Genomic DNA, 26,974 nt, shown 5'->3' with positions numbered 1-26,974 from the left:
CCTGTTCCGCCGCGATGCCCTTGTAGCTATGGAAACTCCTCCATGGCAACATCATCCAGCAGTCTCGCGGCGGACCCCATCCTCCTCCCATACCTCACAGAGGTGCTGACTCTCACAGAGCTCAGCCCCGCGCATGTGTGTGTGTGTGTGTGTGTGTACGTGTATGTGCAAGTGTTGTGACCGATACATGGAAAGCTACAAGATGGCGATAGCGCGAATCATCGCTTTCATTCTCTTCTGTTCGAGCATATGTGAGTAATTTTCTCCTGGATAGCGACGCGCTGCAGGGGGGTTAGTGGCTGTGCAGTGTGCGGTCCGTGTGGTTGTAGTTGTAAATCAGAGCCCTAGCTTCTCCTCTGCTGGAGCTGTAAGCTGACGTTAGGCTCTCTGTCTGTACTCATGTTGAGGTGGATCTTCCTTTTGTGGTGGTGGGGGGACGTGTCGAGGGTCTTTTTGGGCTTTTCTTCTCACGAAGGGCAATTGATTTAACTCCGCGACATTAAATATTAACACGGTGGGTATCCGACACCCGGGCTGTGATGCTGCCCAGCGTCCCGATGCATGCCTTTCATTAATGCCTTATCCTGACAGCGCTCTAGTGGAAATGTGAAGCTACTCATAAGCATAGCGATGTTTTGCAATGCATGCAAATCGTATCTCATCACGTTGACACGTGAACCAACTGACGATAATTCGGTAATATCTAGGTTATTAATTGTGCTTTGCTTTAAACTGAATCACCCCTTTGTACACCGCGTTTCGTTGGCAGTAATCATACACTTCTACCAGGAGACAATGCTCCTTTAATAGCATGCTGGAGTACTGTTCTGCACATCGGTGTGCCTCCGTGTGTTAACAGGTGTAGCCCCGTTGGCGTACCGTTATTTCATTCTCCTTTCCTCTCCACAGCTGGATGTGTCCATGTGGTGGAGAATGCATTTGTCTGCTGTCTCTTAACTTCTGTATGAGCCGAGCCTGACACAGTGACACACGGTTAATGAAGGCTTTACAAATGGTCTCAGAGGCTCTCAGGTCAAGGACAGACTGGAGTGAGGGATGGCTTGCCCCGAAGGAGGAGGTGGCCAGCAGCAGGTTCAATCGGTTCCGTAATGTTGTTGTTCTGCCCCACCCCTGGCAGGGCAAGCTGGGGCCAGCGAGTTTAATGGGGTGAATGTAAGTCCCCCTTCAAGTTGGCTAATGCTCTGTGATATTTCCAAATTGGCGTGACTCGTTTCTGAAGTACAAATACCCCCAACGTGACTGCGTTTGTTTTTTGCAAATGACTCATTGCTCATTAAGCATGTATGAACAGCCATCGCATGACCAGAGTTTGGAAGACAAGTTTGCAGGCTGAGTAAACAGGAGTGTGACTGCCTTTCGCCAGCGGCCACTGTGACCATCTGCTACGCTTATGCCGTAATAGTCAGCCCATACATCCCCACATAAAGTGGTACCCGACTGATTCCAGGCCTGTGTCTGTGCGGCCTGAGCCTTTAGTTGTGAGTGTTTCAGTGCTAAAGTGATAAAGCTATAGCAGGCAAAGCTTTCTCGCTCATAATGCTCTTCTCGTATAGCTCTGCAGTTCCGAAGCTGGAATGAGATGACACCAGATTTATTTACTGACTACCGGGGGTATGTAATACACTGCGATACCGGCAGCGCTGAAGTGATTGCCAATGTGAGCCGGGTCGAGGTAGATCCAAGTCCAAAGTATAATTTGTTAGATACACAGCACCTGCCAGGGGGATTTCAGATCAGGGTTACTGGACGTGTTCATCTACTTATTAGAATATTGCTTTGAATTTGTTCGAATATGCATCGTGAAATGTTGTTGCATTAGGTGTTTCATTTTGTAGGGTGTGCATGCATAAGGAAAAAGTGGAATTTATTCATTATTGATATTATTCTTTCATATTATCCTATAGTCATAACATATCTAAAATGTTTATCGTCCTTCCTTTTACAGCATGCTATAATATGGGAAAGTTTAACAAATATGTTGTGTTAACACATCATATATTACACAGCCCGTTGGATGTGTGGTCCTACTCTAGTCTCCATGCAGTCTCTCGATGGCTCATTTACTGATTCCGGAAATTCAAATAAGACTGAGACCAGAAGCCATTGCATTTTTTAAATGGCTGTGTTGGAATGTCTGGAAAAAGGCTTTTTATAGACTACTGGATCACCACTTTGTATTGAGAATGGGAAGCCCAGTTGTTTGCATGTTTTTAGTGCCTTAGACGATGGCAAAATGTGTCTATTTGATAGAACATTTCACTCCAAACAGGCCTGGTACTTTATCTATGCATTACCACAACCAGGAGATTAATAAAAAAAAAGGGCTTGCGTGGGCTGGCTTTCCTGCATGGATTATTTTTTATGTACTAGAACAGATACAGATTCATCTTTAGACCTGATTGTGTTGTCAGGGTCACTATTGTGTGTATGAATGCTTTTGGTTTTATAGGAAATATTAGCATTTAACCTATTTATAGCCATTGTTTACTGAATCATTCTTTCCCACGGCCTTGAATGTATTGTTTTATTGTTTTACTGTCTTACAATCGGGGACACAGGGTCAGGGGTGTGTTAACGAGATCCAGGGCGTCAGAAGGCCACACACTGTAGGGCTCCGTTTACAGACCTCCTAATGATCTTTTCAAGACCCACATTTTGAAAGAATTATCAATAAACTCCCAAGGCTTCAATTTTTCTTGTTTTCATATAATTTACGACCTTTAATCTATGATCCCTAGCCTCTTAAACTAACAAAAACAAATACAACATTTGTGAGTCATACAACTTACTTAAAGCTGGGGTTGGCAATTCTGAAAGAATCCCTCCCCCTCCCTTCAGGCCTGTCTCCAAGGCCACTCCCTCAAAGCACATGACAAGCTCGTTAGCTTCAGCAGTACCTCAGCCTAGCCTTGTGGAAGACCCCGGTCGTGGCCAATGGGTGCAGGGCAGAGTGTGCACAGGTAGCCGCCGGGTAGGTAGACAGACGGGCAGGCAAGCCAATCATTTCATTTGGGCCGGATTAAATTATTCACTGGTTTATTACAGGCTTGCGACAGCCACAGATAAAGGATATTTTGAATAAGAGTATTTGATCGATTGATAGCTGTTCAACAAACATGTAAATAATGCTTGTAAAAATAAATCCCCTTCCCCAGCTTTAATGAATCACTAAAACACTGAAAGGCAGAACTTTGCTGGAGGCTTCTTCTGCAGTCGTCCTATAAAGTCTGTATGATCTCTGCTTGATCTGTTATCTCTCTTCTTGACTGCTTGTTATACGATGGTTTGAGTCCCCATTGAATGTGTCCATGCTGACAGATTGAACAAATCCCAGCAGTACGTCACTATCTCCTCAAATCAAACATTCAACTCTAAACAACACTAATAAAGCCTGAAGCCAATCTCTATTTTTGAAGCGCTCTTCAGCACAAGAAAACCTCAGGGCTGGTTCTTCAGCCACCATGCCTGGTTGTTTCCGTGCTTACAGACCAGAACAAATCTCATCTGTATACTGGGGGGCTGTGTCTGCTGGATAAGCTATGTGTCTCCCAGGATGTCCAGTCACTGTTGGGATAAAAATAGCCCTCTCCGTGCACCGAGTGGGAAAGTCAGCGCAACGGAGACGGAAGCTGAGACCTCGGAGTCACTTTTCCTCGCCACAGCCACCGCAGCTGTGCTCACAGTATGCGGTGGCAGTATGCGGGTTGTCCCCACTGTCAACAATGAGCACTTGGCCCCCACTAGGCTAGTCCCACTTTGCGCGGGGGGGGGGGGGGGGGGGGGGGGGGTACCAGAGCTACGTGGATGCGAGGAGGCGTTATGCGCAGTGCTGCTGAGGTGATGATGTTTGAGGCGGGTGGGGGGGGTGAGGGGGTGGTGGGATAGTCTTTTTCCGAGTGCAGAAAAAAAATGCAGTCACGACATCGTCTGGGAGGGTTACTATCACAGAGCCTCCAAAATAAGCTGTGGCGGATGTTTCGACCAATTAGGAAGCCACACTGCTTATTATCGTCTAATCCAGCCCCTCATTTTGTAGCGTTCTGTGTTGTCCGACAGAGAAGGGACCCGGTTGGGCCTGCTCTGCATGCTTGTTTTCACATGGATGTGAACCCGCTGATTACCGTGTTTATGGTATTAGATTGTGAGCAGAGACTGTATTGTTTCTGCGTAATGTCGCTGAAAGGTATGCACAAACTAAGTGAAAGGCACACGAAAAGCGTACAGCGGACAGCTCTGTTTAAAAAGAATGGCAATACATTGAGTTAGGAGGAATTCATGTATGCTTAGGATCTGGGCTTGATTGCCATTGGCTTTTTATTTTATGCTAATCCATCTGGATCGTTAAGGCATTTTGATTGAGCCGGCTTAATTTATCTACCATGAGGCCTTTTAGATCTGGCTTTTAAGAAACAAACCTTGCCACAAGGAGTGCCTTTGGAACTGAAGCATCAACTAAATAGGTTACTTAACAACAACAACTAGGATCTAGGTCTAGGTTTGGGTGCCTTTTAATTCCAGGCCTTTAGGGGAAAACAGGAAAGCAGATTAACATAAATGTGATTGTTCTGTTTTGGGCCCATGTTTTTTTGCTAAGCAGTTCATTTACATGCATCCTCGCTCACTGTGCGTTGCGTCATAAATTCCCCCTCTCTTTCACGCAAGCCTCCGTACTGAACCGGAATTGCTGAATAAAGAATTAATTTGATCGCTTCGAACCGGCAAATAATCCCTCCGTTGAAAGGAAGACACTAATATGCTGAAACTAAAAACAGTACCGTTGTCCAGCCAAGTTATCCTGGTCGACAAACAATACTTTTTGAGCTGACTCGGGGAGAAAAATAGAAAACAAACAAAACATGGCAGTAATTATATTCCAAACCCCGTAATAGATCTGTAAGGTCCCTTGTTTAATTCATCAGCCAGGAGTACATCGGCACACAGTCTGCAAGGCTCCTCCATGATGATTCTTTCATGAGGGTATAAAGCGGTGTGTACATTTGTTACAATTAACAAAAAACATGCTTCCATACACATTTTTACATCATTCTTAACCGCCACAGACAATGAAAAGCTGCTGCATTTTGTGTTATTTTTAGGGTACAGAGCCTGGGACTATTTGTGGGCATTTAGTGTTTCATGACTGCACCATTTACCCATCCAGCCCCAGGTGTTATTATCTTGGGATACAATTGGAACGTGATTAATGGGCACTGGTTACATAAATCACATCTCAGGGCCCTAACTCAACAGATCTTCTGTTGTCAGTCACTCAGTACTTTAATTCAACAAATCTGATCTGTTAATTCCTCTGGATAGACTGACAGCTGTCTGCCATATGGAGCCATAACCATCTTCCTGTGTTTTTGTCTTTCTATTCGCAGGCCACGTGCCATCTCTCGCTGTTATTCTCCGGACGACAGACAAGATTGTGTGGGCAAATGAGTTTGAGCGTAAGCTTCTGGAACAATCCGTCCGTTCCCCTCCTGCCCAAAGTAGCTTTTGTTGTTCCTGGGCCTACCGGTTGGTTTGCTGATATCTTTTGTCTTTCCTTTCCTCTCTCTCTCCCCGCTTCCACAGCCATTGAGCTGACCTGCTTAATAGAATCCATCTCCACCAACAATCCCCGGATCGAATGGAAGAAGATCAAGAACGGCATTCCCAGTTATGTGTACTTCCAGAATCGGATATCTGGTAGGAGGCACTTGTTTGAAACGTTTCTTTTCACAAAAAGATGAATCCCTCAGTCAGCAGCATCACAGGAAACCTCTTGGCACTGCTGTTCTGAGCTGAGGCGCCCCCTTCTCAGGCCCACATTGTGATGGAGCAGTGGGCAGTGAATTCCCCCGTTGATCCGTCGCGGGGACACGCTGTGTATTTCAATGAGTGGTTTTGTTCCTTGTCCCCCCCCCCCCCCAGGCGACTTGGAGCACAGGGCACAGCTCAGAGAACCGGCAAACATCCTGATCTTCAACGCCACCCGCACCGACACCGCCGAGTACCGCTGCGAGGTGGCGGCCATCGACGACCAGAGACACTTTGACGAGATCCTCATCAACCTCGCCGTGAGAGGTACTGTTACCATAGTACTGTACTGCACTGCAGTGTGCTGTACTGTACTGCACTGCACTGCGGTGCACTGCACTGTACTGTACTGTGGTGCACGTTGGATGAAACATTGAGGGTCCTTGCAACCTTTTGTACAGCCAGAGTACAGGGCCCTACTGCTGTCAGATAGGCAGTATAACATGGACATTCTGTACAGTGAAGTTCTTATGATATTAAGGCAAAATAAGACAAAAAGGAGTTATGATGACTGCATAAAAAAATAAGCTAGTAAAGAATTTTATAGTAAAATAAAATGTTATATATTAGCTGTAGGTGCATACATTTAAATGTGCAGGTTCATAAAGTGAAGAGTGCAGGTAAAGGCTGGCTGATGCTGTCCAGTGAAGGGTGGTCAGGCTTCAGGGTGAGTAAAGGCGTTCCCTCCCCGCAGTGAGGCCGGTGGTGCCGCGCTGCAGCGTCCCGGACGCCGTCACCGTGGGAACGTCCTCGGAGCTGCGCTGCCTGGAGAATGAGGGCTTCCCCGCCGCGCAGTACCGCTGGTTCCACAACAACGAGGAGCTGCCCCTGGACCCCAAGACCAGCCCCCGGCTCATCAACTCCTCCTACACCATCAACCAGGACACCGGCAGCCTGGTGGGTGCTGGGGGGGGAACCAGACTAATGGAGGCGCCTTCGTGAGCGGAGTAGCGTTTTGGCTCTGTGGTTTGGCTCCAAGCCGAACAGGAAACTGGGTTTGATCCCCAACGTCTGCAGGCTGTCGAAAAGGGTTTTGTCTTTAGTTATTAGTGAGGTTTAATACAATTAATATAATACAATTATGAATTATAGTATTATTACATTAGTACTTATTACTTGCTAGATACAGTATTCTCTTTTATTTTCGAAGGTTTTATCTTTTTAGGGTAGAGTGAGATACACAGGAAGGTATGGGAGAGATAGGGGAGGACATGTAGCAAAGGACCACGGCAGGGATCAAACCCCCGTCACTTCGGTATGGACTGGGCCTTAATTGCACGCGCTCTACCCACTGAACCACTGGGTTGCCCCAGACACAGTATTCAATATCTAGTTACTATTGTATTTCAGGCGGGAGTTGAACCACCTAGCGACTGCACTACACTGTGAAATGTTCATTGTTTCTATACTCTGGTGTGCATCCCCTGCAATAAGAGCCAGTCAATGGAACATAAAACAAGTTATGTTATTGTGGGAAAATGTCCTCTTGGCAGAAATTCCGTCGGGTGAAGAAGGACGATGCGGGAGAATACTACTGCCAGGCCAAGAACGACGCTGGCCACGCCCAGTGCCCTCCGCAGAAGATGGAAGTCTGTGAGTGGTCCCACACCCATTCCCCTTGGTGTCAGGACTTGGTGATCCTCAGTTACCTCCTTTCCACCAACGCAAACCCGGTGTGCTGGTGCTTGTGCTGGTTCAGTGTAGGTTCTACACACCAGCCTCCCCAAGAACCAGCTTGGTTTTTCCCAGACTTTAGGGCTAGAGTAGAGCCACGTCTATGCGTCAGCATACGACGCTGTTGTCCTAGCACCGCATCAGGACGTTAAAATTAACGCCCTAATGAACGCATTAAAATTACGCTGACCCAATACTAGACTTCACTGGTTCTCGTTTCTGGACCAGCTTGGAGTTGGTACTGAGTTGGAACTTGTTCTTCTGGCCGGGAGCCAGGATTATATATGTGGAAAAGCAAAGAACAGGTTTGAGATTGGCACTGGCTCCGAACCAGCACTGGAACTGCGCTGGTGGAAAAAGGGGTACGTGTGAGTGCTGGGGAGTGAACTGCTTCCAGGTCGCCGAGTCTGGTTCAGAAGGTGCGTCTTGCTTCACTCGTGAGCGCAAGCACTGGGCTCAGCCAGCTCTTAATAACATTACTGGCACTAACAGTGTGTTATGTAATGACATCATAACACTTAGCCTGATACATTTACACATATATCCATTAAACGCTTTACTAGTTTGAATAGATGTGTACAATAATAAGATGCAAATCCATATGCCATTAAATAATGCTTCTTAGTTAAGTATGGTCTCTTTGCACGTATCGTACATTCAAGATGTACAAATTCTTCATAAAAATTGCATCCAAGTCCCAAATTAATTTTAAATTCAATTACTCCACAACGTGCCTGTAGAAAAACATGCAATAGTGAAGAATGAAGTGATTCTTAAATCAACATGTCCTCTAATCGTATAATGACCATAGGGAATAAAGGGGAGTGATAATCATTTGGAGATACAGCCTCACAGTGGGAATAACTATAATCCATATAATCCATGCCAGACCAACTATAAATACACACAGTCACCTTAGTGGAACTAAACACAAGCTCACTTGTAGCCTCCGCAAAATATAAGCTTAGAGCCTGAGACTTTAGATTGGCTGAATGCCTTTGAACGATTCCTCAACTGCCAATCAAAAAGAAGAAAAGATTTTAAACTAAAAATAATTTGAATTCCTAACAGAACGTAAAGTATAATGTTCAAGCCTTTCATACTTTACTTGATCATGCAACCATTTGAATCATTTTAACTTAAGCAAATGTATTAAAATGTTTTGTTTTATCTGACACATATTTTTTCGTACTATTCTAGATGATATTGACATCGTTGGGATATTCCTGAAGTCATTGGCTGCATTTGTTGCGTTCATCTGTATAACTGTTGGCATTTGTCATGCCCACAAACATGGATGTTTCTCCAGCAAAGATCACAGTGATAATAAGTAAGTGACGCATTCAAATCACCAAATATATATCAGTAAACTCTTATACCAAGAGATTGGTCACTGGCTAACGAAGTAGCTGCTTTTAAGGGACATCCAGTCTTCTCTAAACACACAATGGACATTATTTTACATCAAGAAAAAATGTCGGAATTTGAACCGATAGTCAGAAGACACTTGTTAATGTAGATCCTCTTGTTAACCAAACAGTGTTCGGTTATATTCATGATCATATTATCAACTTTCAAATCAGCCTTTTCAACTCATATGTTTAGTTCACACATCTGTTTCAGAGCACGATAGGAAGTAATTGCAGTCCTAGCTAACTAGAAGTAGGATAAAGGCTGGCTTCTTATTCCAACATAAGTCTAAGTAAAACTCGACCTCTGTCATTTCAGCTATAAAACACCCGGCCACGAGCATGGGGTGGTTTACGGCGATCCAGACGAGGTACAGATTGACCTTCACTATCTCAATGTTTCATATACAAACAGCTTTTAGATTGTTGCAGTATAATTACGATTTATGCTAATTACATTGTCTTTGTTTTTCGACACAGGGACATTTTCGACACAAGTCGTCATTCGTCATATGAGGGGCCACAGTATTCATCCGAGTGTGTACGACAAACAAGACAAATCTATATCAATCGGGTGGGGGGGAAGTGGTCCGCATTATCAAATATGAAGTATTATGGCACATGAGCTAGGGCTCCTTAGGCACAACTTACTGGCCTTCGTTATATATATCTACAAATATACAAGTATTACTGAGTACATAATAACTTTGAATCTTTGTAATACCATTTATCCCAGTATGCTACAACTCAAAACGTTATATCAATTCTAAAAAAAACGAAAGTCGTCTTTCAACATTTAACAACGAGGGGGGGCGTGTGAAGGAAGCAGAATAGAGTGGCGAAGTCACGCCCCTTCCGATTGAGCCCATGGTGGGACCTATGAGATCGAAAAACATGAATGGGTTTCAATAATTACTTTCTCTCCATTGAAACCCATTCATATTTTTCTATCTCATCGGTCCCATGGGCTCTACCGGAAGAGGCGTGACTTGGCCACTAAATGAAAATGAGCCAACGGTACGACGGCAGCGACCGGTCCGTCCCGGCAGGACATTAGAGCCGCATCATCAGCACACACTTCTCCAGAGCACAGAGATACAAACACATCAAAACGTTGCCAAAGTAATATTAGTTGATTTCACAACTACAATGCATTTTGTTTCATTTAGCTTTTCTTACTTTGCAAGAGAACGTTTTATTGCACAACTTACTAGCTTCCTTTTAAAGCTGTGACCTTTTTCTGTCGGGGCAACAGTCTGACCATGGAAGAAACAGTGAGTTATTTTTCTTCAGGAAGGTTTTGAACAAATCCTCTTTTTTATCTCAACAACTTTATACTCCTGAAATTGTTTTCCAAAAAAAGTTTTATTTTCTATAACATTTCACAAATGTAACACATCATCTGTTTATGTGGTTTGAAAGGTTAACGGTTCTTGTATATTGTTACTACGCAGGTAATTAGTAGCATAATATAGGCCAATTTATTGGCCGATGTATTGATTGATAAGTTGTAGGTATGTCTGAGTGTAACAACTACAATGCATTTGACTACATATACCACAATGCTGCAGCTCACTACGTACTATGAACATGGTAAAGAGTGCTGTTTTTGTGTATAAGTGACCTTCTGTGCTTTACTAATTATTTTGTGAATATTGGACATATTGTCCAGTTTTTGAATCAATATTAAATGTACAAAGACATTTCTTGTTGTTATTTTTTTCATGCATTGGCAGCATACTTATGTACATATGGCAATAAAAACTGTTTGTTGAACATAGAGTTACAAAACGTATTAATCTGTGTGTATCTGCAGTATTAAACTTGTCATTCATCGGTTACAGTTCATCTTCTGAAACAATAGGTGTCAGTGTTGGAAGTCTTCTAGAATGATTTGTGTAATAACTCAGGAACTGTTGTTCATTTGATATTATTGTAAAATGTTTTGATTTGTTACTATTAAATACATTTTTAATTGGAGAATTGCTTTGCTCAGCTTTTTAACATATTGTGGGAACCCAAAGTTAACATGAGATTGAATGGTTAATATCCTATTTTGGTATAGAGCTCCACATTTATAATGAGTACCAAAATGACTACATCCGCAGTTAATGCGATCATACATAATATTAATACATTTTTCCGAAAAACCTTTTCATGACAGAAAAGACGAAGAGAATGAAGACAATTCAATTCAAATTTCAGACTAAAGACATTATAATGCCAGGATAGATGTTCTGTGGATGTGGATGCGACAGTGGATGTGATTGCTAATATGGATGTGGATGCTACCGTGGATGTGGATGCTACACCTGGATGTGGATTCTAGTATGCTACACCTGGATGTGGAAGATACACAAGGATTGTGAATGTTACACATGGATGTGGATGATACCATGGATGTGGATAGTACACAAGGATGTGAATTCTACAAATGCATTATTGGAGAGAATCGTCGCGACATTATGTAAATCACGATCCGCGCCGAAGCACCTGTGCTTTTATTTTGAAAGGATCCCCCGGAAGTACTCGCTTCAACAGACATTGCTACTTCCTGACCATTTGACAACATTTACTCTGTAGATGTAATTTCAACGCACGACAGATCGCGTCAATCTGCCAAGAGAGTTCCCCATCCTGACCGATGTAACCACCGGGGTCGTCGACCTTCTGATGGACCCACGGCGTCCGGATCCGCACGCCTCTGTCTGTCGACGCTAGTCTCCCCCATCCGAGACATCCGAGACACCACCATGGAAGTAGGGAAGATGTTCTTCTGATTTGACTCTTGATCTCCTCCTGGTTGACCGCTGAGTGCACGTCTGGTCCGGTACCCAGGGGTAGCTTCTACATCTACAGGTCTATGCTAGTCTATGTTGTCCTCTCGTTCTTCAGGAGTAAGGTCATAGAGCTGCGATAGATACTTTTGCAAACAAGTCCATCCAGACTGGCTAGTTAGAGGCCATAAGAGGTTCATACCGACGTGTGTACAGGGTGAACCGCCAGGGAGGACGATGAGTTTCTTTAGTTTTGGTCAAAGTGCAGAAATCGATGTGGTGTTGAATGACGCCGAGACGAGGAAGAAGGCTGAACACAAGACAGAAGATGGGAAGAAGGACAAGTACTTTCTGTTCTACGATGGGGAGACGGTGAGTGGGAAGGTGAACGTCACTCTGAAGAACCCCGGGAAGAGGCTGGAACACCAGGGGATCAAGATCGAGTTTGTGGGCCAGATAGGTGTGTGTGTAGGTTGATCATGCGTTTTGCACCTTTCCTTTACCCCTGACGTTTCTTGTTTGTCGGCATTGTTCTCTGAGCTCGTACCCCTGTTGCCTGCATAGTCAACAGCAGGATGTTGGAAAACCAAGATTTGATTTATGATATTTGCTTGTATCCACAGAGCTGTACTACGACAGAGGGAACCATCATGAGTTTGTGTCTCTGGTCAAAGACTTGGCCAGACCCGGTGAGATCACCCAGTCCCAGACCTTTGACTTTGAGTTCACTCATGTTGAGAAGCCATACGAGTCCTACACCGGCCAGAACGTCAAGCTCAGGTACTGAGAAGGAAGCAAAACATTCACTGTTGTATTCAAACATTAACATCCTTCACTTAATCTGACACTTGGTAACTATATTTCACTATTCACCATGGTGCCTTGACAAGAGAGAGGCGGTTTATCCAAAGTCCACCTAGTCAAATGTTTTTTTTGTGTGGGGACTTCTAGACATGAATGTGTTTGGTTTTATTTACAGGTACTTCCTACGAGCGACGGTCAGCAGAAGAATGAACGACATCAGTAAAGAGATGGACATCGTGGTCCACACTCTGAGCACCTACCCAGAGCTAAACTCGTCTATTAAGATGGAAGTGGGGATTGAAGACTGCCTCCACATTGAATTTGAGTACAACAAATCCAAGTGAGTCTCAAGAAAAAAAAGATTAGATAGATTAGAAAGATAAGATAATTATTGACGATTTAAGATTAGATTGATACTTGCAGACCATAATGCCCAGCATTTCTAACAATATTTGAGTGTCAGCTTCAATGTGTCTAATAATAATGATCACTACTATATATTGTATAAACATTTGGAAGACCCTTGAGATTTCCATGCATCTAATTTTGATTCTGCACCGTCACAGGTATCATCTGAAAGATGTGATCGTGGGGAAGATCTACTTCCTACTGGTGAGGATCAAGATCAAGCATATGGAGATTGACATTATAAAGCGCGAGACCACTGGCACAGGACCGAGCGTGTACCACGAAAACGACACCATCGCCAAGTACGAGATCATGGACGGGGCGCCAGTAAGAGGTGAGTGGCACAGAAACCAGTTAGTTCTTCGTCAGTCGTGTCGGAAATGAGACTTGACTTGTTTATTCATGATTCATGGTGCTGGTAGGTAAGATTGAAGAGCTGTAGAGCGAGTGCATGATAGAGAAAGATTTTAAAATGAAACAAACGTCAGAAATGAGCAGCGAGTGTATGGATTTTAGAGATCAATATAGATCGACTCAGAGGCAGGCGCAGTCAGCTCCACAACCGATAACTGTTTTTACACTTGAATACATAAATTACTTATAGCTCTTCAATTAATTATTTCATTTTATTGTAGGACGATGTTTTTATGTGAAGCACTTTGAGTCTGCCTTGTGTATGAGAAGTGCTATATAAATAAAGTTGCCTTAAATCTTACAGAACCTTTAAATTCATGGAAGCTATTTTTGTATTTTAGGATAGTTTATTTTTCATTGTATCTGCTCTGTAATAGACTGTGGCTCTCTCTTGAAACTATCACCGATCACAGGGGAGTCCATCCCAATCCGGTTGTTTCTGGCCGGCTACGAGATGACACCGACCATGAGAGACATCAACAAGAAGTTCTCGGTGCGCTACTACCTGAACTTGGTTCTGATCGACGAGGAGGAGAGGCGCTACTTCAAACAGCAGGTACCGAGTTTCTGGCACATCAGCATTGTAATACATAGACCAAGAGTGGGAATTAAACTACCAACCCCCGTCCGCGTCACGGCCTAGCACTGGGGACCGCACGTAATCCCATACAACGGTTTTGGGAATAAGCCGGTTGTGTAGGAGCTAAAACGTCGCTATTTTACATTAACTTTATTAAACAGACACTTTTATCTAAAGCGACTGAAGATGGTTCACACACACATTCACACACCGACTGCGCAGTCAACCATGCAAGGCGACAGCCAGCTCGTCGGGAGCGGGTGAGGTGTCCGCTAGGAGGAGCCGGGGATCGAACTAGATACCTTCCACTTACAAGTCAACCACCTAACTCCTGAGCTAAGCCCTCCAGCTATGTATACGATTTAGCCATTTTCAGACGGGAGACTTGTTATCGATCACCGGTTGACTGTGTCGCCCCCGCTGTCCACCAGGAGATCACGCTGTGGAGGAAGGGCGACGTGGTGAGGAAGAGCATGTCCCAGCAGGCCGTCATCGGGGCCCAGAGGTTCGAGGGCTCGGCCGCGTCCGAGAGCGCACTGGAGCAGGCGGCGAGGGAGGAGAGCGGCTAGCCCCCCCCCCCCGGAGGAACGGAGGTGTCTGGTGGACTGAGGGTCGGTCTGGTTCCCTCCACCCACCACCAGGTGTTACCAGCTGTCTGGCATGTTTTGGCTGCTGGGGGGGGGGGTGAAGCCGGGCTTTATGTGCACAATAGAGGAAAACAACTGAGAGAAGCGGAGTGGATGAGCCAATTTACGTGGCTTGGGTTGCAGGTCTTGTTCTTGTTCGTTTAGTTTTTTTGGGGGGGGGGGGGGGGGGGGGGAACTAATCATGTTACAGCTTCCTGTGGTTGAAGTCTGAGATTCTGCTTTTCACTCTCAAGTGACCGATTTGTTTTGTTTTTGTCATCTCACGTCACATTCTAACACGTTCCGTTCTGTAAATTAATTTGTATGAAACTTACACTTTTGTCCGAATGATTTAGTTGTAAAAAAATGTCAAAAGAAATTTAGACATTCCACATTTAATCAACGTCATTCCTAATGTTTTAAGGTCAAGAGAACCAATAACTTTGCACTTCTATTTCTTGCTAAATATATTGTTTCCTCTTATGTATTGTTTTGTGTCCTACGAAAATTAACTGGAGCGCATTTGTTTCTGTCAGCCCCTTGTCCTTAAATCAAAGGATTCAGTATTATCCTATCGATTATGATTTGTACATAAGAGCAGTGCCCGTCCATCGCTTGTGATTGACCTTGCAGTGCATAGTGCCACAACATGACCATCGACATGCTTTACCTCAGCATTCCACCGGTATTAGAAGAGGGTGTCTATGTGCTTGTATTTAAGGCCTCGTGTTCTGTATCTTCCACATTAGAAACTACTGAAGTGGTGCCTAATTGTACCTAGCAAATTAAATCCTCTTGGCTACCATATTTTAGTATTTTAACCCGGAAGGTGTACAATAGATCGACTTTCTCTTTTGCTAAATACTAATCATGTATTCCTTGTCCCACAAAACTATAAATAAATTGATGCCAAATGACTTCGGAGCATCTTTTCCACATATGTGCCTGATGCCGTCCTCTGTGAATGTGCTGCCTGTGTTTTAGACTGTAGTTGATGAGGTGGTTCTATAATGGAAGAGATCTAATAAATGTTAGAGTAAATAAGAATAGGTAGATATTTATTCACACTCTTGGATTGTATTTATCATAACATTCAAATTTGCTTGGCTACAAACACATGTTCAATATAAAAACTTCATTACAAAAAAGGAAGCAAGGTCAAACATTATTGGAGTGTTGAATTTGGGTCCAAACTCTCAAATTGGCTCTTTAGTCTCCAAGTCCAAGACAAACTGAAACTCCTCTGTAAAAACAAAAAACAATGAATGAAACTTGCCGAAGAATAGAATATAAAACTCCTGAAAAACGTCTAAACCCCCAGGGAACATGAACCGACGCACGTGTTTAGAAGTGGGGGGACGCGCAGGTACGTACCAGGGGTCAGGGGTTGGACGGAGAGCCTGGCGCTGGTGAACAGAGCCATGCTCTTCAGGGGGCCCCCAGTTGCACTGTGCTTCAGGTGGTACTTCTTCAGCTCAGACAGAGGAATAAACCGCTGAAGCATCCGTTGATACCGGACGTCAACCTACAAACAAGAGGACGAAGGGAAGTACTTGGTAACCTGAAGGTAGCTGGTTCGATCCCCGGCTCCTCTTAGCTTATTGTCCTTGAGCAAGGCACCTAACCCTAACTGCTCCCGACAAGCTGGCTGTCGCCTTGCATGGCTGACGTCGGTGTGTATGAAGGGTGAATGCGAGTGGCCAATAGGTTAGAAAAGCGCTATATAAATGCAGTCCATTTATTAATTTGGATTTTTAACCTATGGGAGACCTCGGGGAAGACCCAGGACAAGGTGGAGAGATTATATCTCAACAATGGCCTGGGAACGCCTTGGGATCCCCCCCGTAAGAGCTGGTCAATGTGGCCCCGGGAAAGAGAATTGTGGGGCCCCTTGCTAGAGCTGCTTCCCCCGCGACCCGACCCCGGATAAGTGGTTTGTGAAGATGCGATCATATAGGTGTAAAGCAAAATACATAAAACAATCATGAAACACACCATGCTCCATTTGGGGTTGTCCGCTTTGCTGGATGCATCGAAGTGCACGTCTTTCTTGTCAAACTGAGTGTGGTCCACATACGCCACCTTCACGACCTAGAGGCAAAAAAAACACAAGCCATGTTAAAGCAGTAAAAACTACAATCGTCTGGAGGTAACTGTGGTGGGGACCAAGGTCTTACCTCCATGATTCCTGCGATGCCCGGCTCCTTGCAGTTGCTGTGGTAGAAGAAGGCTACATGCCCCTCTCTCATGTCCCTCATGAAGTTGCGTGCCTAGAGGTCATAAACAGAAGCCATGTACAATAGTGTACACACACACCACCAGAGTATAAACCATACACACGAATACACTAAGCCACAAACATTAACTTATTTCTCCCAAACTTTCTCCAACTCCCAAACCCACAATCGTCCCAGCGAACATTAGGATTAGGATTAATATGTCATGCTATAGGGATGTCATGGAGTGACTGCATGTTTTAGGTCAATATCATTATTGGTACATGTGTAGATCTACTACCTGATAATTGCGGACACCATCCCAGCATCCCGTCTGATTGGGAAGAGCCTTCAAATCCTCAATCCCGAACTGCATTGAAATGAAATCAGAAATACATATAACAGAACTAATCCAATCACAGAGGTTGTGAGGTCACGCAGGAGCAAATCCTGTACCTTTACGTCAACCCCGTACTCCAACCGGGTCTCGGGCTCCGACTTCATCAGCCAATGGGAGAAGAGAGGGATGCTTGGGGGTACGCTCTTTGTTTTTTTATCGGAACTATCAGAGGCCGATCTCTTACCCCGGATCGGCTTCTTCACTTCCACCTCTTCTCGGCTGTCGTCGTCTTTGGGAGTGACGTCAAATGTACCTGTTGCCGAGGCATCATCATCACTCCACTGTGACAGACCGCCATACGGGGTCGTTTAGTGCGGATGAGGGTCAAGAGTTTACTCACTGGAGTCGGCGGCTCTCGTACTCGCTCTGGTGCTTTTCTTCGGGGCCATTTTAGTCTAAAAGACTGAAACATGACGCTATAACTAACTATTAGTAATCGGGCGAAATTATGAATGACCATGTCGGAATATCAACATGTTTTCAAAACATATTTGACGATTACAGCCTACTGTACACTTCTGAATAGTTACCTATGAACAAACCAAGTGTCGTATTCTATATTTTGGAGTTGACGTTCATTTGAGGTATGATATCTAGTCGTTGAACTGAGATTATACACGGCAACCGTCCCACAAAGCAGTCAATATAGATATGGGAAACCTTAAATAATATAAGCCCCAATACACAGAAAACATTCATATTGTTGCAGTTGAGCTATTAAGAGGTTGAGCTCGCATTACAGAGTGCCCGAAAATGTGCTTAATACATACAGCTGACAAAATATGATTTAGATAACAAGTGTTTGGTCCGGATCATACCGCGCAGAGAAGGATGGTCCATGTGGATTCAATCAAAGCTTCATCCCGCGTGGAACGAAATATCGTCACGTGACAAAGTCACATGATTGCTCAGCTTCCCACGACCAATTAAAAAATACAACAACAAAGCTGAGACTCTCCTTGCGTTCCGATACCCTACCATAATGCTATTTAGTATGCCAGAAAAAGACCTCGTCTGTCTTAATACGATGCGAAAAATCGCATCGCATATGTGTCTAGTATAAATGACCCTGCACTGTAAAACAAATGTAAAATGTATTTCAATGTGAAATGTTCTGTATTATTTTACAAATTTTTCCTGTTTTAACATAAAACAATAAAATGTTTGTACCCTTAGAATTACAGGGCAATTGATTTGGAGCGTAGCCGACCTGTCATTTATTCTGTGAAGGCTAATGTAAAACATTATTTTCGTTAAATACATATTATCTAAAAGTTTATTAGATTATTCATTTAGAGAATACAATTTTTATTACATGACTACGTTTATTAGTCATGATGACCTCTCAGTCGCCTCTCTGACACTATATAGAAATTTTACTTGGACTGAAGAACAGTAAAGCAATAAACCGAGAATAAATGTGTTATGTATAATGCATAACATATTTATATACAATAAAACATACAATAATAATTATTGTATGTTTTATTGTATATTTCTTCTTTAATGCATTTCTTGAATTTTATGGTAGCCCTATGCATTTAGTTGCTGTTTTTGTTGGATTTTACACTTATCTTTTGTTGGAAGATAATTGCATGGTTTTAACATGACAACATAATCACATAAAAAAGCAAGTAACAACATTTTCGTCTTCAAAAAGACCAGCTGACACAATAAAATAAACAGTCGACTCTACGTCAAACCTTCACCTGATGACATTTGGACTACAATTCCCAGCATCCCTCGCTGTGACATAACTTCATCCACAATGGCTGCCTCCAGAGTGTTATCAAACGCAGCGAGACTCGGCTCCTGCATCGGGAGCCGTCATCGCTTCATAAGGAACCTTCACATCCGCGGGATATCTTCCTGCGTCGACCGTAAGTGCAGCGATTTGCTATGTCATTCATGTTATTGTCATGGGTTGTGTGTGTGATGGGTCGGGTCATGGAAAAGGGCACATCACATAACACACACAGAAGGGTAAGGGTAACCAATACACTTAAACTGTGTTGCAGTACATTGTGTTTCTAAAACATAATTGTCAGGTCAAAAGTAAACAATCGCCATATGATAATGTATTACGTCGAAGAAGTGCAGCAGTACCTCCATGTCATACTATACCAGATTCTCATTGGTCCTTGGAGTTCCCCTAAGTGCATCTCTAATGAGGCTTTGTGCACACACTTGGTTTGCAAATGCATAAACAAGTTTGACTCGGCTCAGGTCAATCTGTCAGACGGCATTCACAGGTTTGGCAGGCAGGGGAATATAAAATGTCTATGTGGACTGGTTGGAAGTCCTGCTCAGGGGATGTCTGCAGGCAGAGTTGAAAATGAACACCTGCCACCATCCAATGGCAGACAGTTCTGACCATTTGGCAGCTAAAATTCAGGGTTTTGTATAACAAAAAACAGCATTGCTGGTAGATATTTTCACAGTAGGAGGTTAACAAAAGACTAGTAAGGTTTTGTTTTGGACGCTGGTTGCAGGTAGACTGCAGATGCAAATGGTAAATTAACTCTAAGCAGTGGTGGCCACTCAAAGCGCTGTACAATATTGCCTAACATTCACCCTATTCATGCAACCATTTACACATAACGACGGCAGTGTCAGCACTGCAGGGCCACAGCCAGCTCTTTGGGAGCAGTTAGGGTGAGGTGTCTCGCTCAGGCTCACCTCGCCACTCTCACACTAGGAGAAGCCGGGGATCGATCTAGTAACCTCCCGGTTACCAGCCAACCAGCTCTACCTCCTGAGCCACATGTTACCCCAGATGGTGGTGCTGGAGCCTAGAGCCTTCTAAGAATGACGACGCATCATTTGTTCATCTATCCTCCGTCATCTCTCTCCCGACAGCCTCTCATGGCCTCACTGATGAGCAGAAGGAGTTCCAGAAGGTGGCCTTCGACTTCGCCGCCAACGAGATGGCTCCACACATGGCCGAGTGGGACCAGAAGGTACGACGCCGGAGCAAGGCAGGCCTTCCAACGGAGGTCACATGGTGTCACGCAGTCTTATTCTGGCGCTAGCATACAGGCGGCTTTTCATGACTCAAGTCTCCCTTGTTCAGAGTTCACCTAGACTCTGCATAGCATACCCCCACCCCCCCAGCCCAGACCCCTCTTACGCACGTATTGCATGTTGTATCATGTCCTTGTACTTAAAAAATAGTACTTAGCATCGTATAGCATCTTATCCTAGCTATCTTGTTTTATACAGGGAATGGGTACCCTAGTGATTGTTAGTGCTTGGCATTGGTTCTATGAACACCCTTACTGTACCCACAGCGATATATTATTGTTTCTCTTTCTTCTGACAAGCATACTTGTCAGAAGAAAAAATGTCACTTCGATAAAAAGCGTCTGCTAAATGCCCAAAATGTTAATGGAAATTGATCAAGCTACTCAGGAAGATGATAAGATCGTCCTATCAAAAACGAGCTGCCTTGACTTTGTTTGCTCGGTTACGTGATCTCTGTGAGCAAAGGAAATCTTCCCGGTGGACACGATGCGGCGGGCGGCCCAGCTGGGCTTCGGGGGGATCTACGTCCAGCCCGACGTGGGCGGGTCGGGCCTGTCCCGCCTGGACACCTCGGTCATCTTCGAGGCGCTGTCCACGGGCTGCGTCAGCACCACCGCTTACATCAGCATCCACAAGTAAGGGGCCCGCCTGCTTGGGGCCCACTGGGGGCCCGCTGGGAGGGCCGGTCAGAGTAATGCCTGATGGATGTCGTTTTGTAGCGGTTTGGCATGTTGCTGAGGTTTCATTTATTTTGTGACACGGGGCTGTGACGAGTGGTGATGCTGACCGGTGCAAGCGGCTCCTGAGTTTGTTGCTGTGTGTCTTAGCGCCGTGATTTCATTCTCTGTTTTAGAGAATTGTTATCTCGCTGTTTAAAAGTCTTCTCTGGTTTACATGGCGATTCACTAGTGTAGATATGTTATTATTTAGATATTTTTTAAAGAAAATCCCAAAAGCTTTGATGGCAGCTTTTTGATTGCTGTGTGATTTTGCTATAACAGAGTGTGGAGTGTTTTTCCTGCAGATATTATCACAATATACTTATTAATGATATAATATAATTATTAAATTGTGATCAGTGTTAATCTTGGGTCCGCAGCATGTGTGCCTGGATGATCGACACGTTTGGCAACGCAGAGCAGAGGGAGAGGTTCTGTCCGGATCTGTGTTTGATGGAGAAGTTTGCCTCCTACTGCCTCACTGAACCCGGTGAGTCCTGTAATGTGTGACTCCAGCGCACTGGAAACCCTGTCCCTGTGGTTTAAACACGTGTTGCTCCACTAATTTAGTTTCCACTTGTGTTGTCTAATGCGTTTAGTTGAAGTATGCAAAGAAAATTCAAAATGCCAGTTTTTTTTTCCAGTTTAGAGTTCCTGAGCTTCAGCTCCTGCATGCTATTCACGTGTTTAACATGCTGCAGACCTTCTCTCCCGCCAGCAGGGGGGGCTTCCTCAACATAGAAACTCAGTTAATTGATTTCACAAATATACACGTCCTACACCATCTATCTAATTACAACTAATTACTAAAGACGGTACACAATAATGACTTGATTTCCTCCAGAATATATTTTTATTCCAGAATATGGTCCTTTCTTAATCGTACTTATTGTGAATATGTATTTCTCAGGCAGTGGCAGTGATGCGGCGTCTCTTGCGACCTCTGCCGTGCTGAAAGGTGACCACTACGTCCTAAACGGCTCCAAGGTACCACTGCCCCTCCCGCTCAGCCTCGCTGAGATGCGTACCAGGCTAGGGTCAATCAGGGCCGCGACTCAAAGGCTGTCCCCGCTGTCCCCTCTCTCTCTCTGGTCTCTAGGCCTTCATCAGCGGGGGCGGGGACACCGATGTCTACGTAGTGATGTGTCGGACAGGAGGCAAAGGACCCAAAGGTATCTCCTGTGTGGTGGTGGAGAAGGGGACTCCAGGGCTGAGCTTTGGCAAGAAGGAGAGGAAGGTGCGTAGAAGTACTGTATGCACACTTTAGAGGTATTATGCAGAGTTCGTTAATCATTTTTTTCTATGTTTATTTTTTAATTGTATTTATAATAATTGCAATTTTAAAGATGTACAATAAAATCTGTGTTATATTTCTTACTGTTTGCCACAGTTGTATGCTATATGTGTAGGTATCCACAAGGTGGCAGTATGAATCCATTGCGTTGACCTAGAATTTATACCTCTCATCGAATGAATGTCATCTGTGTTACATTTTGTAGATGGGGTGGAATTCTCAGCCAACCCGAGCCGTGATATTTGAGGATTGTGCCGTTCCAGTGGCCAATCTGCTCGGCTTGGAAGGACAAGGTTTCAATATCGCCATGAGAGGTCTCAATGGAGGCAGGATCAATATCGGTGAGATGAGTGGACATTTTTAAAACATTTTGAAAGGCCTTTTATGTACTTTTCTTGTCCATGGCCCTCAATTTGGTCATTTTTATGAACACAAAGGAAAACAATCTTTGGTCATAACAATTTAGCTGTTGAACTTTTTCTTTAATTGATGTCAATTACACATGAAATGCTACAATTTACAGGGCATTTTTTCCCCGCTTCAATCTTACTTGACCTTTACAACATATGTTAAACTTTTAAGGACAATTTTGCATGATAAAAAGTTGCCTATTATGACATTTACTTATTTAAATACTTACAAAATCCAAGCATTTCCTTATCAGAAATCTCAACCGACTCAAGACAACCTCAAAAATATATATAAAAAAGAAACTCTATTTGTATTCTACTAGGACATCTTCACACTGATGTCTACTTTACATTTTAAGCAGTCTGCAGTGACATCTGATGTGGGGCATTTGGGATTTGCGAAATGAGTTTGAAAGATGATTTGAGGACAACCTCCCAAAATCGACAAGACGGATGAGTTCCCGGGGACATGGGGAGAGCGAGTCCTCGCTGCACAGTTTTGACGTGCTCTGGCATAAGAATGCAGAATGAGATCTGAAATGTGACTGGTATTCATAAGCACAGGGTTTTTCCATTATTGTATTGGAATCGTATTCTATTCGAGTATGGCCATCGACACACTTTGTGTTATTAAGTATTTAAGAAACAAAATACAGCTCTTTGACATCATACGTAAAACACAGACTAATTTCGTCATGGGAGTTTAGAGTCTGAAATAATCACATTTATCCCTGTTATTGGATATATTTCCTGGAGGTAATGGTACTACAGCAGGATTACCATGTATCCATATGCAATCTATGGATAGTGTCATATTTCCACTTATTTTTAATTAGTTCCAGTGGGAACCGTGTGTGTGTGTGTGTGTGTGTGTGTGTGTGTGTGTGTGTGTGTGTGTGTGTGTGTGTGTGTGTGTGTGTGTGTGTGTGTGTGTGTGTGTGTGTGTGTGTGTGTGTGTGTGTGTGTGTGGATACCTTCAAGCCTCCTCTGAGTGTGTGAGTGATGTCTCCATCCCCTGCTAGTCAAGCCTCTGCTGTCCCTCTCAGCCTCCTTCTCTCAGTGTGTGTGTGTGTTTGTGTGTGCGCCTCCTGCTCTCAGTGTGTGAGTGGTGTCTCCATCCCCTGCTAGTCAAGTCTCTCCTGCCCCTCTCAGCCTCCTGCTCGCTGGGCGCCGCCCACGCCTCGGTGCAGCTGGCCAGAGACCACCTCCTGGTCCGCAAGCAGTTTGGGGAGACCCTCTCCAACAACCAGGTAAGGAGCCTCTATCCAGCAGCACCCAGGACCCCGTCTGAGGTGTCATTCAAAATCTAGGAACTTAAAATCGATCTTAAAGGTGACATATTATACCAACAGGTGCTATTGTGATCTGCTGTTTAAAGCTTCCTCTGGTGAAATCACAAGTGGGCGTGTCCAACCTAGATGTGTGATGGATAGATGAGCAACGTTTGCTACAGGCCACTGGGTAGGCTGGTAGACTGATCTATCTAGCACACATCTAGGCTGGACACGCCCACTTGTGATGTCAGAAGAGGCAGATCATCAAAAGGGCCTTAATCGGTTAATCACACTCACACCTGGTGGTATAATATGTCGATTTCAATAACGGCAGCACCTGGGCTTTTTAATGGTAAAATATGAAGGACTTTTTTGGCCTGAAATATGCTCTGACAGAAACTAACTTCAAGGCTACACAGATAAAAGTAACTCGCTCCGACTGTTCAGCAATGTAGAGAAACCGACTGTTGAATGTCAAAAAGCGAACCTCGCTTTTTGAGGGGTTTGGAGAGAGGAAGGAGAGGGAATCTTTTATTATAATTTTTTTGTCAGCCTTGACTCGCTTGCCATCATAAATCTTGCGTATCACACTTTTTAAAATTCTCAATGAGGGGTTTATAAATAGTTGGTAAGGCTGTGCAATTAATCAAATTTTAATCGTGATTTCGATTTTCGGGTCAATCGATCTCCAAACTAATGTAATCAAGTTGAAAGATGCATATTTGTACATTATTTTCGAACATTTTTGACTCGACAATTGTTTATTATTTTAAGGGGAAAGTTCTCAGTTACAAAGTTTTTTTGGAGAGAGAAATGCTGAATAAATGCATAATTTGTTCAAACTCAAAAATAATCACGAATAATCTTGATTTCAATGTAGACCTTTGTTGATTTTCTTTTTCCGATAATCGATGAGCCCTGCGTGGCGGTGTGACTCTAAGTGGTAACGGGTGTGTTGACTGGTGCGGTGGGCTGTTCTCAGTTCCTCCAGTTCAAGCTGGCGGAGATGGCCACCCAGCTGGTGGCGTCCCGCCTGCTGGTGCGTGAGGCGGCGGCGGCGCTGCAGGACGACCGCGCCGACGCCGCCGCCCTCTGCGCCATGGCCAAGCTCTTCGCCACCGACCAGTGCTTTGACGTACGCACACAAACACACACTCTCTCGCTCTCTTTCTATGTCTCTCTCTTTCTACGACTCTCGCTTTGTCTCTCTTGTTCTATGTCTCTCTTGTTCTATGTCTCTCGCTCTGTCTCTCTTGTTCTATGTCTCTCGCTCTATGGCTCTCTTGTTCTATGTCTCTCGCTTTGTCTTTCTTGTTCTGTCTCGCTGTGTCTCTCTTGTTCTATGTCTCTCGCTCAATGTCTCTCTTGTTCTATGTCTCTCTTGTTCTATGTCTCTCTTGTTCTATGTCTCTCGCTCTGTCTCTCTTGTTCTATGTCTCTCGCTCTATGGCTCTCTTGTTCTATGTCTCTCGCTTTGTCTTTCTTGTTCTGTCTCTCGCTGTGTCTCTCTTGTTCTATGTCTCTCGCTCAATGTCTCTCTTGTTCTATGTCTCTCGCTCAATGTCTCTATTGTTCTGTCTCTCGCTCAATGTCTCTCTTGTTCTGTCTCTCGCTCAATGTCTCTCTTGTTCTGTCTCTCGCTCTATGTCTCTCTTGTTCTATGTTTCTCGCTCTATGTCTCTCTTTCTGTCTCTTTAGTTATGTGTCTCTCTCGTTGTCTCTCCCTCTGTTTCTGTCTGTCTCTCACTCTTTAAGTCTCTCTTGTTCTGTCTCTCGCACTTTGTTTCTTTTTCTGTCTCTCTTGTTCTGTCTCTCTTGTTCTATGTCTCTCTCGTCCTATGGTTATTTCGCTCTACGTCTTACGTACTATGTCTCTCCCGCTCCATGTCTCTTTTGTTCTGTGTCTCGCTTTCTGTCTCTCGCTCTATGTCTCCTTTGTTCAATGTTTCTCGCTCTATGTCTCTATTGTTTTATGTCTCTCACTCTGTTGCTCTCGCTCTGTCTTTCTAGCTCTGTGTCTCTCTCTTCTATGTTTATCTCGCTCGGTCTCTTACGTAATATGTCTCTCGCTCCATGTCTCTTTCGTTCTGTCTCTCTCGCTCTCTGTCTCTCGCTCTATAGGTCTCTCTTGTTCTATGTCTCTCTTGTTCTATGTCCCTTGCTCTATATGTCTCTCTTGCTCTGTCCCTCTCTTAACGACGACCATTCACGGAATCCTATAGCTACTCTGTCCAGTTTGGTTGTGTTGCTTTTAAAATGGTTCATGCAGCACTTTTGCAGCAATGTCTGTCGTTGCTTCAATATAATAAAGGTATGTGCAAAAGTTGACCTTGAATGCTCCAAACAGCATTTATAAAAGATCCAACCAACCTCAACAGTGTCAATATGTAAATATCTTCTATCTTCTATCCATTCAATGTTTGCGCCGATATCGCTTGCATGTGCGCTTCCTTACCTGTAGGGGGCGTTTGATATCTCAACGTTGTTTTTTCAGATCTGTAACCAAGCGCTCCAGATGCACGGCGGCTACGGTTACCTGAAGGACTACGCCGTGCAGCAGTTTGTCCGCGACATCCGAGTGCATCAGATCCTGGAGGGTGAGCGACCGGACACCACCCATACCTGGGATTTCAAAGGATTTTTTTTCGCTTATTACGAATTGTAACCACAATTGTTATTTTTTTTACTTTTCTTTCAGGGACGAACGAGGTGATGAGGATGATTGTTTCGAGGAATCTGCTGAGCGAAATATGATTTTTAATCATAATGGTTTACAAGATGGTCTGTGTTTTGACAGAACCATATGCACAACTCTGATACCTATCCAGAAAATCGTAAAATATCCACGAAAATCTGTCTGTGGGATACATTTCCCTACATAATTCTCTCCTGAAGTGTACTTTGAAAAACGTTATCATTGTTTGGGTTTCTATGAGATAACCTGTTACATGTTATTTTACTGTAGGTGTAGGCAGACTTTTAGGTAGTATTCGAGATTATGTATAGTTTATTTTTGAAACGTTGCCTCACTCCAAAATAAATATGTGAATACTATACGAATTTGTGATGTTTTCCTAAAAATACAAATTTTCCCCACCGTTCCAAAGAATATCTGTTAGACA

General features: G+C 44.0%; 4 protein-coding genes across 4 annotated transcripts; 3 read left to right on the top strand and 1 right to left on the bottom strand.

The window, feature by feature from the left end:
- On the top strand, positions 1–10,886 carry jam3a (junctional adhesion molecule 3a). Its single transcript, XM_030381411.1, has 9 exons — positions 1–251; positions 5,403–5,471; positions 5,599–5,712; positions 5,938–6,090; positions 6,518–6,720; positions 7,317–7,416; positions 8,698–8,827; positions 9,226–9,277; positions 9,387–10,886. Exons 1-9 carry the CDS (start codon positions 134–136, stop codon positions 9,420–9,422), a joined length of 975 nt encoding a protein of 324 aa, XP_030237271.1. The 5' UTR covers positions 1–133; the 3' UTR covers positions 9,423–10,886.
- A 543-nt stretch (positions 10,887–11,429) lies between these two features.
- vps26b (VPS26, retromer complex component B) lies at positions 11,430–15,433 on the top strand. The gene is made up of 6 exons (XM_030381410.1): positions 11,430–12,143; positions 12,307–12,463; positions 12,663–12,827; positions 13,054–13,229; positions 13,723–13,865; positions 14,321–15,433. Exons 1-6 carry the CDS (start codon positions 11,921–11,923, stop codon positions 14,456–14,458), a joined length of 1,002 nt encoding a protein of 333 aa, XP_030237270.1. The 5' UTR covers positions 11,430–11,920; the 3' UTR covers positions 14,459–15,433.
- A 123-nt stretch (positions 15,434–15,556) lies between these two features.
- thyn1 (thymocyte nuclear protein 1) lies at positions 15,557–18,099 on the bottom strand. Its single transcript, XM_030381412.1, has 8 exons — positions 17,950–18,099; positions 17,472–17,534; positions 17,188–17,384; positions 17,033–17,101; positions 16,693–16,785; positions 16,511–16,606; positions 15,890–16,040; positions 15,557–15,758 (listed from the first exon to the last, which is right to left on the bottom strand). The coding sequence occupies exons 2-8, from the start codon at positions 17,518–17,520 to the stop codon at positions 15,712–15,714; spliced, it is 702 nt and encodes a 233-aa protein (XP_030237272.1). The 5' UTR covers positions 17,521–17,534; positions 17,950–18,099; the 3' UTR covers positions 15,557–15,711.
- Positions 18,100–18,854: 755 nt separating this feature from the next.
- Positions 18,855–26,908, top strand: acad8 (acyl-CoA dehydrogenase family, member 8). Its single transcript, XM_030381801.1, has 11 exons — positions 18,855–19,011; positions 19,991–20,091; positions 20,621–20,790; positions 21,255–21,364; positions 21,785–21,861; positions 21,974–22,111; positions 22,374–22,509; positions 23,731–23,828; positions 24,835–24,987; positions 26,347–26,449; positions 26,551–26,908. The coding sequence occupies exons 1-11, from the start codon at positions 18,900–18,902 to the stop codon at positions 26,604–26,606; spliced, it is 1,254 nt and encodes a 417-aa protein (XP_030237661.1). The 5' UTR covers positions 18,855–18,899; the 3' UTR covers positions 26,607–26,908.
- Positions 26,909–26,974: the final 66 nt, after the last annotated feature.

This window comes from Gadus morhua, chromosome 16 (assembly GCF_902167405.1).
Source record: "Gadus morhua chromosome 16, gadMor3.0, whole genome shotgun sequence".
In the NCBI taxonomy this organism is placed as follows: Eukaryota; Metazoa; Chordata; class Actinopteri; order Gadiformes; family Gadidae; genus Gadus; species Gadus morhua.
This window is presented reverse-complemented; position numbering and strand designations above follow the sequence as displayed.

Coding starts and splice junctions, on each gene's coding strand:
- jam3a (XM_030381411.1), top strand. CDS start 134: ATGTGTGTGTGTGTGTGTGTGTGTACGTGTATGTGCAAGTGTTGTGAC. Junction 5,713..5,937: donor CTTCCAGAATCGGATATCTG/GTAGGAGGCACT, acceptor CCCCCCCCCCAG/GCGACTTGGAGCACAGGGCA. Junction 9,278..9,386: donor TTTACGGCGATCCAGACGAG/GTACAGATTGAC, acceptor TTTTCGACACAG/GGACATTTTCGACACAAGTC.
- vps26b (XM_030381410.1), top strand. CDS start 11,921: ATGAGTTTCTTTAGTTTTGGTCAAAGTGCAGAAATCGATGTGGTGTTG. Junction 12,828..13,053: donor TTTGAGTACAACAAATCCAA/GTGAGTCTCAAG, acceptor GCACCGTCACAG/GTATCATCTGAAAGATGTGA. Junction 13,230..13,722: donor GGACGGGGCGCCAGTAAGAG/GTGAGTGGCACA, acceptor CACCGATCACAG/GGGAGTCCATCCCAATCCGG.
- thyn1 (XM_030381412.1), bottom strand. CDS start 17,520: ATGGCCCCGAAGAAAAGCACCAGAGCGAGTACGAGAGCCGCCGACTCC. Junction 17,102..17,187: donor AGTACGGGGTTGACGTAAAG/GTACAGGATTTG, acceptor ATTTCAATGCAG/TTCGGGATTGAGGATTTGAA. Junction 16,607..16,692: donor GCATCGCAGGAATCATGGAG/GTAAGACCTTGG, acceptor TTTTGCCTCTAG/GTCGTGAAGGTGGCGTATGT.
- acad8 (XM_030381801.1), top strand. CDS start 18,900: ATGGCTGCCTCCAGAGTGTTATCAAACGCAGCGAGACTCGGCTCCTGC. Junction 19,012..19,990: donor GATATCTTCCTGCGTCGACC/GTAAGTGCAGCG, acceptor CTCTCCCGACAG/CCTCTCATGGCCTCACTGAT. Junction 26,450..26,550: donor AGTGCATCAGATCCTGGAGG/GTGAGCGACCGG, acceptor CTTTTCTTTCAG/GGACGAACGAGGTGATGAGG.